General features: G+C 38.5%; 2 protein-coding genes across 2 annotated transcripts; both read right to left on the reverse strand.

The window, feature by feature from the left end:
- Positions 1-5,658: 5,658 nt before the first annotated feature.
- LOC112177748 (protein FAR1-RELATED SEQUENCE 5-like) lies at positions 5,659-7,676 on the reverse strand. The gene is made up of 5 exons (XM_024316008.1): positions 6,542-7,676; positions 6,250-6,365; positions 6,110-6,172; positions 5,921-6,010; positions 5,659-5,712 (listed from the first exon to the last, which is right to left on the reverse strand). The coding sequence occupies exons 1-5, from the start codon at positions 7,674-7,676 to the stop codon at positions 5,659-5,661; spliced, it is 1,458 nt and encodes a 485-aa protein (XP_024171776.1).
- Positions 7,677-7,837: 161 nt separating this feature from the next.
- On the reverse strand, positions 7,838-8,608 carry LOC112177749 (protein FAR1-RELATED SEQUENCE 5-like). The gene has a single exon (XM_024316009.1). It carries the CDS (start codon positions 8,606-8,608, stop codon positions 7,838-7,840), a length of 771 nt encoding a protein of 256 aa, XP_024171777.1.
- Positions 8,609-10,669: the final 2,061 nt, after the last annotated feature.

Consider the following 10,669-nt stretch of genomic DNA (forward strand, 5'->3'; position numbering starts at 1 on the left):
GGGGCTGCAGGCTGCAGGCGGGATCTGCTTAGGATGGTGGGTGTGGCAGATGTAGGCGACCGGATCTGCGCAGGCGGCTTGTGTGCAGAGGAGGACCTTGCAGGCTGCTGCAGATGACTCCGGTGCAAGGCAGAGGTGGCGATGCTGGGAACAGACGATGAAGCCGATCTGGGCTGCAAGCGTGAGAGAGGCCGTGCGCTGGGCGGTGTAGCAGCAGTTGGACCGGGGGGGGGGGCAGTGGGCTGCCTTGGATGAGTTGGGTGCCCTTAGCAATTCGATGGAGATGGAGGCTGGACGGGCGGGGCCGGTTTGGTGGTCAGGGAAGGAGTGCAGCGCTGGGCAAGGCTGAGGTTGGCCGGTTGAGGGTTAGTTGCTGCCGGATCGAGATGGGCTAGGTTGCTGTCGCTTTTTTTTTTTTTTTGGTGTGGCGGCAGAGAAGAAGACCCGGTTTTTTCTTGGTTTTTTTTTTTTTTTTTTTTTTCCGACAAAAAGAAAATAGAAAACTAAGTTTTTTTTCTTGGCTATTTGCTCCGAGCGTGCTGATAACGTGTTAAAGTAAAATGACAATTGGAATTGGTCTACTCATTTCATTTCATAGTTCCTTTATATAGGGATAGAATTACAACGGAAACATCGATTACATTAATGATACTAAATGCTGATTGATTCGTAATTGCGTTGATTGATGGTAATCACTGATTCCTTGATTCCTTCTCCGTCAGTCGCTTTGACGAAGGCACACAATGTGTTTTTCCTTTAACACACCAAGAGTTTTTTAACCCCATTTACCCAATCTAACAATGTTTGACAGTATTGCCCTCATTTTAATTAACAAATTACACTCATATCTCTCTCTCCTCCCCCTCATCGATTTCTCTCTCTCTCTCTCTCTCTCTCTCTCTCTCTCTCTCTCTCTCTCTCTCTCTCTCTCTCTCTCTCTCTCTCTCTCTCTCTCTCTCTAAGCCACCACGCCTACCACTCCACCGTCGATGTCGGCCTCCACCGCCGCCGCTCTATCCCATCGTCGGACCACCAGAGGATGACGCCATCCAACTCCACGATCCCAACCCCTCTGGGCTTCGCCGGTTTTGTTCGTCAGATGTCCGAGAAACTCTCCACGCCAGAATCGGGTCTGGGCTTCTCCAGTTTTGTTTGTCAGATGTTCGGGAAGCTCCGAAGCTCCAAGTCGGAATCGAGTCTGGGCTTCGCTTGCAGGTCTCGGATGACGTCAAAACTGTGGTCTATTGGGGGCAATAGACATATTATTGCCCCCCAATAATTTCTTAATTTCATATCATACAATTTTTTAAAGGATTTCTAGTTAACATAACTTTAATTGCCTCTCTTTTTTTTTTTTTTTGAAAAGATGTTTAAGCTTCTTATAATTAGATGAGGACCATTATCAGAGCTTTCGCTAAATCATAGCAAACTTTCGCCACTCAGTAATTGTGTAGACATTGTCGGAATGTTCTTGGAAACTTTTAACTTGCTTCGCAAGATAATTGACTAAAAAAGGCTTCAGGTTTGGGTAGCACGCGCGAAATTTTTCTGTCCTCCAGTAGAACCATGTCAGCCTGACACATGGTCTACCAACCCAATAGAATAACGCCACGTGGATTTATTTAACACCTCATATCATTGCAAATTACCCTACTCCTACTGCAGTAAAACCAACGTGAAACAAAAAAAAAAACAAGAATCTTAAACGGGACGTTAACAACTATCGTTAACTGATGCAACCACTATTAAAACACAAAAAACTGATAGTATATTCATCCTCTGCTGTCATAGTTCTAAACTCGAATTTGGGTGATATGCTAACCCTGCGATTTTCCCCTTTAGTTTTGTCAATTCTCTTTTGGGTAGATTATGTGCTTAGATGGGTGATTTTTCTTGAGCGTTAGTTTTACATCCATACTTCCAACCCCGATCCTTATAATCACAGAGAGAATGGGAGAACCAAATTCACAGAAATAGAAAGAGATTCGCAGGAATCTAGCAATCGAGCCGACCATGACAAAGGTGAGTATCATTCGATTGAACGATTTCGATTAGTTCCGTAATAGAATATGAGATTGATTAAACTTGTATAGATCTCCCTTCTTGAGTATTTCATTTCTGGGATTTTATTTTGACATCCAAGTGTTGGGTATGCTATAGAGTAGTAGTCAAACGGAAGCACACCAATAACAACACCCAATTGCCTCAGCCCTCAGGTACCGTCTTCTCTTTAGCAAATGCGATTTTTAGCTTTTCATATAAATCTGTGATTTGATTTTTCAATTCATGAAATGAAATTAATAGTAAATTGCATCTCATTTCGGTTTGGGTATTGAAATTTGCTGTTTGTTCATGCTCTGGATTTATAGGAAGTAAGTGAAAAGATAGATTAAACAACTAAAGCTTAGTTATATATGGAAGGGTGAGATAGGTAAGATTACTCAAAAGTCTTCAGCAATGGAGCCGTCAAAGCTAGGAGTCGACTCTTGAGAAATATATGTTTATAAGAATTTTGATAATGATCACCATTCATATATATGCAGCCTCGGAACTTTTAGTTTGCAACTAATGTAGTGGTGAGTTTACCTCAACATTGTTTTACTGAGTTAAGTTTATATCCATTCAAGCATTTGGTCACTGATTAAATATGTTCACTGTTTCAAGTCAGGAGTAGTATAGTATGTTGTTTAAAGAAAAGCCAATGTACCAAAATCAAAACGTGTGCAGCTAAATATCACTGAATTCTACTGCTCTACCAAAGCAAAGAAACTGGACAAAGAAGCTTAGCTATATTTATTTTCTGTAATTAAATATTAGGCCTATGTTAGTCTGGGGTTTTTTATCAATTTGAGTGAGCAAAACAAAATTTATGGTGTTCCTTTTGAATTTTGTAAAGCTCTCTCTTTGAATTTACTGGTTGATTATCTGACTTCCTTTCTAGGACTGATCTAAAGTACAAGTTCCAACTAACATCTGATGCATACCATTATTATTAAATGGCCAATTGCCTACTTTGAAAATTGCTAATGCAAGTGCAATGTGATATTTACCCTAACAATGTAATAGATTAGTTGGTATTATGCATCGAACACTAGTTATACCACAACACAAAATATTTGGTGTTGTTTTTGAATTTTGTATAGCATGTGTTGCCCAAAAAAAAAAAAAAAAAAAAAAAGAAATCCATGTTAATTTTAGTTCTTATTCACCTGTATCTATAAATGTATGAGTTCATTATTTGTTCACTTGTTATGAAAATATTGATTGCCTACATAGGAGAGGTATTAATCCTAATGCTCTTGTATCAATATTGGCTTAGATGCTTAACCGTATCCAAACCTGTTTTGCAGGTTTCAGCCTTGCAGACCTAACATTGCAAAAGCAACAAGGGAAAAGGATGCTCAATTAGCTCAACGCCGTGCACAGTACGGGGTCAAAACAAATTTATGATGCAATTTGTAATCAGATAGATAATGATATCGAGCTTCCTCTTCGTGACTCAATTTATGGTTGATTGCCTAAAATATACAAAAGCTTAGGGATTGATCAATGTGTTCTGTTCACGTATTTTGTTTGTATTGAGCAAGACTACCACATATTTTGTAGTAATCTGTGTACATATTATTTTTCAAGGATATTAATGGAACAGATTAGCAATATACAATCATCAGAGACAGAGAGACTTATCTCAAAAAAGAAAAAGAAAAAAAAAGGGAGATCATGGATCAGATGTCAAACAAAAGGATGGAAGTAGGATTCTACTGAGCATAACTAAGCTCATTTTAACTAAGCATTTAGTATATAAAACAAATGCCAGAATCCTAAACAAACACATTTTATACTCTTCATTAGTATAACATAACAATCCAAATCTTGATCATTATTGAAAACCGTATTTAGCAAAATCTAAGCCAATCTACTACTACTATTGGAGAAATTGGTTGTTTTTTCTTCACTGGTAGCATATCAAGTCTTCTCCCATAAAGTCATAGCATATCCATATCACCAAATTCATAGAACAGCTGCAAAAATTTCATATTTGAAACGAGTTAAAATTATTGCACTGTAAAGTACACTACAAAGAAAAGAAGAAGAAAAAAAAGAAACCTGTTTTACTTTTGTATGCATTACCTTACAATGATATATATTAGGGAAAATGGTCCGTACGGTACCCCGCCTTTGGTTCCTTATAACTTTTGGTACCTGACAAAAAAAAAATATCAATACGATATCTGAAGTTCTTGGCCCGACCCAAGATCGGTACTTATCGCCATTAGTTCCGTTACGGAAGTTGTCAAGTGACAATTTTTGAAGGGTATTTTTGTCATTTCATGCCTCTTTTTTATTTTTATTATATATATATATATATATATATATCTCTCTCTCTCTCTCTCTCTCTCTCCCTCCCTCCCTCCTCCTCCGCCTCCTCCTCCTCCTCTCGCCTTCTTCTTATGCACATTTGGTCAAACACATGCCAAAAATCGCAGCAAGGTGTGTGATCCCAACCCTGGTTTCAGACCCAAATTTGGAGCTTGAGGGGAAGCAGATCCGTTACAGATAGCCTTCGTCCGCCGAACCCCTCGAGTCTCAGACCAATTCTCCGCCCTCCGATCTCAGGGAGCTCCGACTCCGTCTCCGACAAGCTCTACAAGTACCGCAGCCTCCTCCTTTCAGTTAAATACAATTTTTTTTTTCTTTTCTCAAAGGGATAACAGCTATCAGCTGCCTCTTTGCTTCACCGACCTTACAACCTTATCTCCATCACATCGTTCTTCTTCCAGGCGCCGAAAACCTCCTGAAACAGCGCCTATTTTTGTAAAAGAATGAAATTTTGATTTGGGAAGAGATCTGCATTTTTGGTTTTGATTTTCATGTTGGGTTTACATGCATCTTGATTTGAAATTTGTTCAGATTTGGTTTTTCTGCATCTTGGTTGAATCTAGAGAACTCATGTCAACCACATTGGTACACCCAAATACGTAAAAGCGATGGATAACAGAGGATGCATATGGGGCAATTGTGAATTGAAGATTAGACTGAGAAGTTGCATATTTTGGCACTAATGGTTCTGCCAATTAATTTAGATTTTCTGGGTTTGCCGTGATGAGCATGATCTTGGCTCCATTAGCGATCTCAGACTCCCTCCATTAGAGACCTTTGGAGATGAGCTTTTGGCCGCGAGGGAGGACATTGGTGAAAGGTTGAAGAAGGACCTTCAGATTCTACCCATACCCAACACCCCTCTTGTTTTTCAGTCTCTCTCATCTTCTTCTGGCCACGTTGATCGGTGGAGGATCCATAACCAAGAGCTGAGAAGAAGAGGAGCTCTAAGAAGAAGAGAAGATTCTAAAAGAAGTTAAAAGACAAGTGTTTAGCTATAGGGAAGCCACGTCAAGCATGGTTAGGAATGGCTGACCACAAGTATTGTCCAGTCGGGACATGACTGAAATTAGTGAGGATTAAGACATGAAATGACAAAAATACCCTTCAAAAATTGTCACTTGACAACTTCCGTAACGGAACTAACGGCGATAAGTACCGATCTTCGGTCGGGCCAAAAACTTCAGGTACCGTATTGATATTTTTTTTTTGTCAGGTACCAAAAGTTATAAGGAGCCAAAAACGGGGTACCGTACGGACCATTTTCCCTATATATTATTAGACTTCTTTTCCTCTATCGGACTGTTGCACGTAACTACTTGAGTAAGAATCCTACAATAGAAACAATTTATCATTAACAAAAATAAAAACAGTTTGTTCATACTTAAAAATATATTATTCAAATCTGGCTCGATCGAGGAATTTGACTAGTTAGATTGTTTGCAGCAATCCTTGTGGATGAATTCTGTAACGAAAAAAAAAATGAAGTGGATAATAAAGTTTATGAGTAATAGTTTGACAGTGAAGGTATGATCTATACCTGATTCAATTGTGTGATATAGTTACCCCCTTGATGCATATTTGCATATGTTAAATTGACTTGAGAAAATGGCAACATAGAAGTAGGATTCTATAGATACAACAGCATGTTTAAGGTTAGATTATAATAGAAATAAAATAGAATAAAACACGAAACATTAATTATGAACTTAATTAAAATTGAACTAGCCTGATTATATAGACCATAAGGAGCATAAACATTAGTTGTTGGCAAGCTCATAGTTGGAAATTGCTGCATATTAACCAGAACTAGATTAAGAATCTAAGTCCTTGAAAATGATAATAATACAAAAATCTTTGAAATTGTACCTCATTAATGGTATTTGTACCATTCGATGCAACAAATGGGTGAGACAAGCTTGAATTATGCACTACATGAAGTGATGTGTGTGAAGGCCCTCCACTGATCGGTGGCTTGACTTTTCCTACACATGTAAATAATAAAAACAATAAATTGATCATACTAACTGATAAGCATTTTATGAAATGCTTAGAATGTTAAATTACTTACTAGAACCTTGGCCCTTGGGTGCTTTTTTATTTTGTTTCTTCTCCATTTCATCTTTTCTTCTTTTATTACTCATGCCTTTTGGCCACACACCTGCTGGATTTAGTACTGGTGTTTCCTCAAATGAAGTATCATTTTTGTTAGCACCACTAGCAGAAGCATTAGTATAGCTAACCTTAAGAACTCCCGCAATAGATAACTTCTTCATATTCTTTTCAATTAATTCTTCTGCTTCTATTAGTTTCTGCATAGCAATGTCACTACCACTAGTTGTCTCTGCTCCCTTACTGATTATACCATAAGCCTTTCGCATTAAAGTATTCCTTCGCAATGTCACCGTTGTTTTCTCCTTGACTTGTACTGGTACACTATTTGCCTCAACTCCTTTCTTTGCGTCCTTTGTCCATCTCTTTAGTATATACTGTGTCGGTATTTGAGTAATATTATTCACATTCAAAACCCTCAAAGCATGACGACATAACCAGCCCATAGATTCGTACATCTGACAACTACAGGAGATGGTCAGATTCGAAGAATTGAATTGGACAATGTACACTCTTTTATGGCCCTCCTCATTAAGCTCAAATGTCTGTAATGTCCCATCACTTCCAACTTCCTCCATCTTCACTGCCAAGCTAGCGATAAACTCAAACTCAAATAAATTATAAATTTTTCGAGTATAGACCATACCAGCTTGCTTCTTAATTCCACTACTTTTTGCAGCCCTAGTAGGTATTCCGTTATTGCATCGAAAAGTCTCTTCCAATTCACTTGAACGCATTTGTTCTGCCTGTTTATCATAATGATGCACAAATTCAGTGAGACTCAGTGTTTTAGTAGACATGAGGGTAAACACATTGTTTGTGCTCTCACTTCTTTGTGTAGATAATATTCCGACAGAAAATGTATCCTTGCTAAATAATGCACACCATTTTTCACGAAGATTATAGAGTGTCTGGAGCCATGTGTTCCCTGCAAGGTCCAACTTCTGTATTATTTCATCCCACGTAGACTCAAATTCATCTTCTGTCACACATCCAAAAAGCAACTTCTTGAAGAGCTCACCAAAATCAGAGTTTCTGTACAGCCAATTCAAGTTTTGTACCGCATTCTTTGATATGTGCCACAAGCATAAACAATGACGTGTCTCAGGGAAGACCTTCTCAATGGCATTTGCCATTGCCTGACATCGATCAGTAAAGATAGTCTTGGGTTTCTTACCCTCCATCGCTTCTAAGAATGTCTCAAATAACCAAATAAATGAAGCAGTCGTCTCATCTAGCAAAAATGCACAACCAAACAACACATTTTTCCAATGGTGGTTAACCCCAATGAAAGGAGCACAAATCATGTTATACTTATTGGTTCGGTAAGTAGTATCAAATACTACTACATCCCAAAGCATTCAAAGTCGGTTTTTGACTTCCCATCTCTCCAGAAAAAGTTTGTCATTCGATTTTCTTGATCCACTTGCACGGTGTAGAAAAACATAGGATTTTCAATTTGCTTTCTCTTGAATAAATTGATCAAGCTTTGAGCATCCCCTGCTTCAAGCATAATCATTCTGTCTCTACTTACAAAATTGTAGCAGTCAGTCTTTGTAAATCCAACATTTTGAGATCCCCCAACTTCTTTTGCTAAATATGAATATGTATTTATCGTACTCATACCTGCAGTTTTCATTGATCTAATCACCCCTTGATGAGCATTTGAAACTTTTCGATTGGAGCGCAAAAATTGTCTTTCTTCTAGCTCTGCAAGCTTATGGTTGTGTTCAGGGACAAAGAGAGTCGCTTTCCATAAATTGTTATCTTGCAATCCAAATCGAATTTTTGATGTGCAACCAGTTCTAATGTCCAGCCTATCTGCCTTTTTCACTTCCGAAGGATCACTATCTAGTTTAAAATCTTCTTTTGAACAACAATAATTAACTTGCTTCACAACATTGTTGGTTTTCCTCCTCTGCATTATCCAAACACTAAACCCCATTCTAGTACCATACTCACAGTAGAGGTTATATGCTTCTTCCTCACTATTCACAATCACTCCATACAAGTCATTATCATTACTAGCTTGACGATTCACAAACATTGAATCTTTTCCCAAAGCAGTTCCCATGATATGTTCTCCATCGTCTTCTATGTCGGTTAATGTAGGCATGTCAATTAATAAATTGGTATATATATATATATATTGTGTAATATGTAGCTATAGTAAAAGAACAAAGAAATTGCTCAAAAAAATTACACAGAAGCACGAATCAAGATGAGTATCATAACATGCCAATAAATATAAGGACTCCACCATCATATTAAAGAATAGTATTTCAAACTTGTGGTGCAGACAATGTGAAAGTAGTTCATAATAATCAGAGCAAAAACACTTAAGCAAGTATGTAAACAGGGACTAATAAATTATTTAGTAATTCACTCCAATCAATCATCTATATAATAGAGGGGTGTCGATTTACTCTAGAACACAACTCCTAAAAGAAACCAACAAAACAATAGGAAGAAGGACGCACCAAACTAATAGATTGAAGAGCCTAAGTGAAGTAGCTAGGGGGAGAGAGGGGGGGATGAGCAAAGCAAGAAGCTAGCTCTGTAGCTTGGGGGAAAAGAGAAGAAAAATAAAAAGGAAAAAAAAAAACCAGCAAAGCAAGAAACTATGGCAGCGACTTGCAACAACAGAAGCAAAAAATTAAACCCAATTTGGGAAAAAAAAAAAAAAAAAAGAGGAGCAGAGCAAGAAGCTATGGCAGCAACTTGCAACAACAGAAGCAACAAACTAAACCCAAAGAAAAGAAAAAAGATGAGCAAAGCAAGAAGCTATGGCAACAACAAAAGCAACAAATAAAACCCAATTTAGGGAAAAAAAAAAAACATAAGCAAGTAGAACATGGAAGAGAAAACAGAAGCAAGTACATGAACTTTTACTACAAACGCAGCAAACGCAGTTGGAACCCAATTCGAAAAACACATAAGCAAGTTCATAAACTTGTACCAAATACATACATATCAGACTCAAAATAACATTATTGAACAGCTTTGTTTACCTTGATTTTGATCATCGTCTGCATCTCTACTCATTGTTGGAGAGTGGAGAGAGGAAGTTCAATCTTTATAGAAAGATAACAAGATTGTAGCAGCGAATTCTCGGGTTGATGAGATAAAAAAATTTCTCTAGGGTTCCTTCGAATAGTGTTTGCATCAGTTAACGATAGCTGTTAACGTCCCGTTTAAGATTCTTGTTTTTTTTTTTTGTTTCACGTTGGTTTTACTGCAGTATGATGTAAGGTAATTTGCTATGATATGAGGTGTTAAATAAATCCACGTGGCGTTATTCTATTGGGTTGGTAGACCATGTGTCAGGCTGACATGGTTCTACTGGAGGACAGAAAAATTTCTCGCAGCACGCATGCAATGACACGAATTGTATTCGATGAAACTGCCGATTAACAAAGTCTTCAGAATTTTAGTACTGTACCACGGTCTTTTTTACCGAAAATTCTGCTATCCACCCAGGTCGTGCTCACCTGGTGACGTGGTCGAATGACAGCTGCGAATTGGTATGGCACTATGGCTAGGCTATAGGTCTTGGTTTACCGGCTGTTTCCACCTGTTTTCCGGTAGGTTCGATCGCTGGTAGCTGCAATTGAGGTATGAAAATTCATGTTCTGTACAAGGTCTACATGATGGTACACTCGAAGATGACTTTTGGTTCCACTACCGGGTCAGGGTGCTTCGGGTCGAGGGGGTTGTTGGTGCTCCTTACGCCGTCGATTCGGATTTCTTGGACTCCTTGGAGACATTTGGGATTGTTGGGTCTTGGGATTTCTTGGATCTCCATGGCAATTTTTCAGATCTCCAGCGCCTTGGATAAGAGTTTCAATTCGCAGAGGCGAGGAGCTTGTTTAACGTTATCGTAGTTCATCTCGATCGTATGTAACTTACTATAATCAAGGGCAAATGTGTGGAAGGGTTTGGAGGTGGAGGGAGTAGTTACTTGGCGAAGGACAAGAGAAGCTCTGCTTCTTCTTGAGGAAGACGTGTTTTTTTCACTGATCTAAACGTAAACTGTCAAAAAGGTGAGCACCACCTAGGTGGATAGCAGACTCTCCGCTTTTTTACTAGAAATGTCAGAAATCATATGAGATGTACTCGACCATCCCAAGTTTTGTCGAGAACTGCCTGTGACCAATTTTGAAACCAAGGGCATTGA

This window comes from Rosa chinensis, chromosome 7 (genome assembly GCF_002994745.2).
Source record: "Rosa chinensis cultivar Old Blush chromosome 7, RchiOBHm-V2, whole genome shotgun sequence".
Lineage (NCBI taxonomy): Eukaryota > Viridiplantae > Streptophyta > Magnoliopsida > Rosales > Rosaceae > Rosa > Rosa chinensis.

Bases quoted from the DNA above. Each gene is read 5' to 3' on its own strand.
- LOC112177748 (XM_024316008.1), bottom strand. From the start codon at position 7,676: ATGGAGGGTAAGAAACCCAAGACTATCTTTACTGATCGATGTCAGGCA. The intron at 6,366-6,541 runs GTGTGTGGCCAA...TTACATGTGTAG, and splicing joins ACCAGTACTAAATCCAGCAG to GAAAAGTCAAGCCACCGATC. The intron at 6,173-6,249 runs GTACAATTTCAA...GTTAATATGCAG, and splicing joins GTACAAATACCATTAATGAG to CAATTTCCAACTATGAGCTT.
- LOC112177749 (XM_024316009.1), bottom strand. From the start codon at position 8,608: ATGCCTACATTAACCGACATAGAAGACGATGGAGAACATATCATGGGA.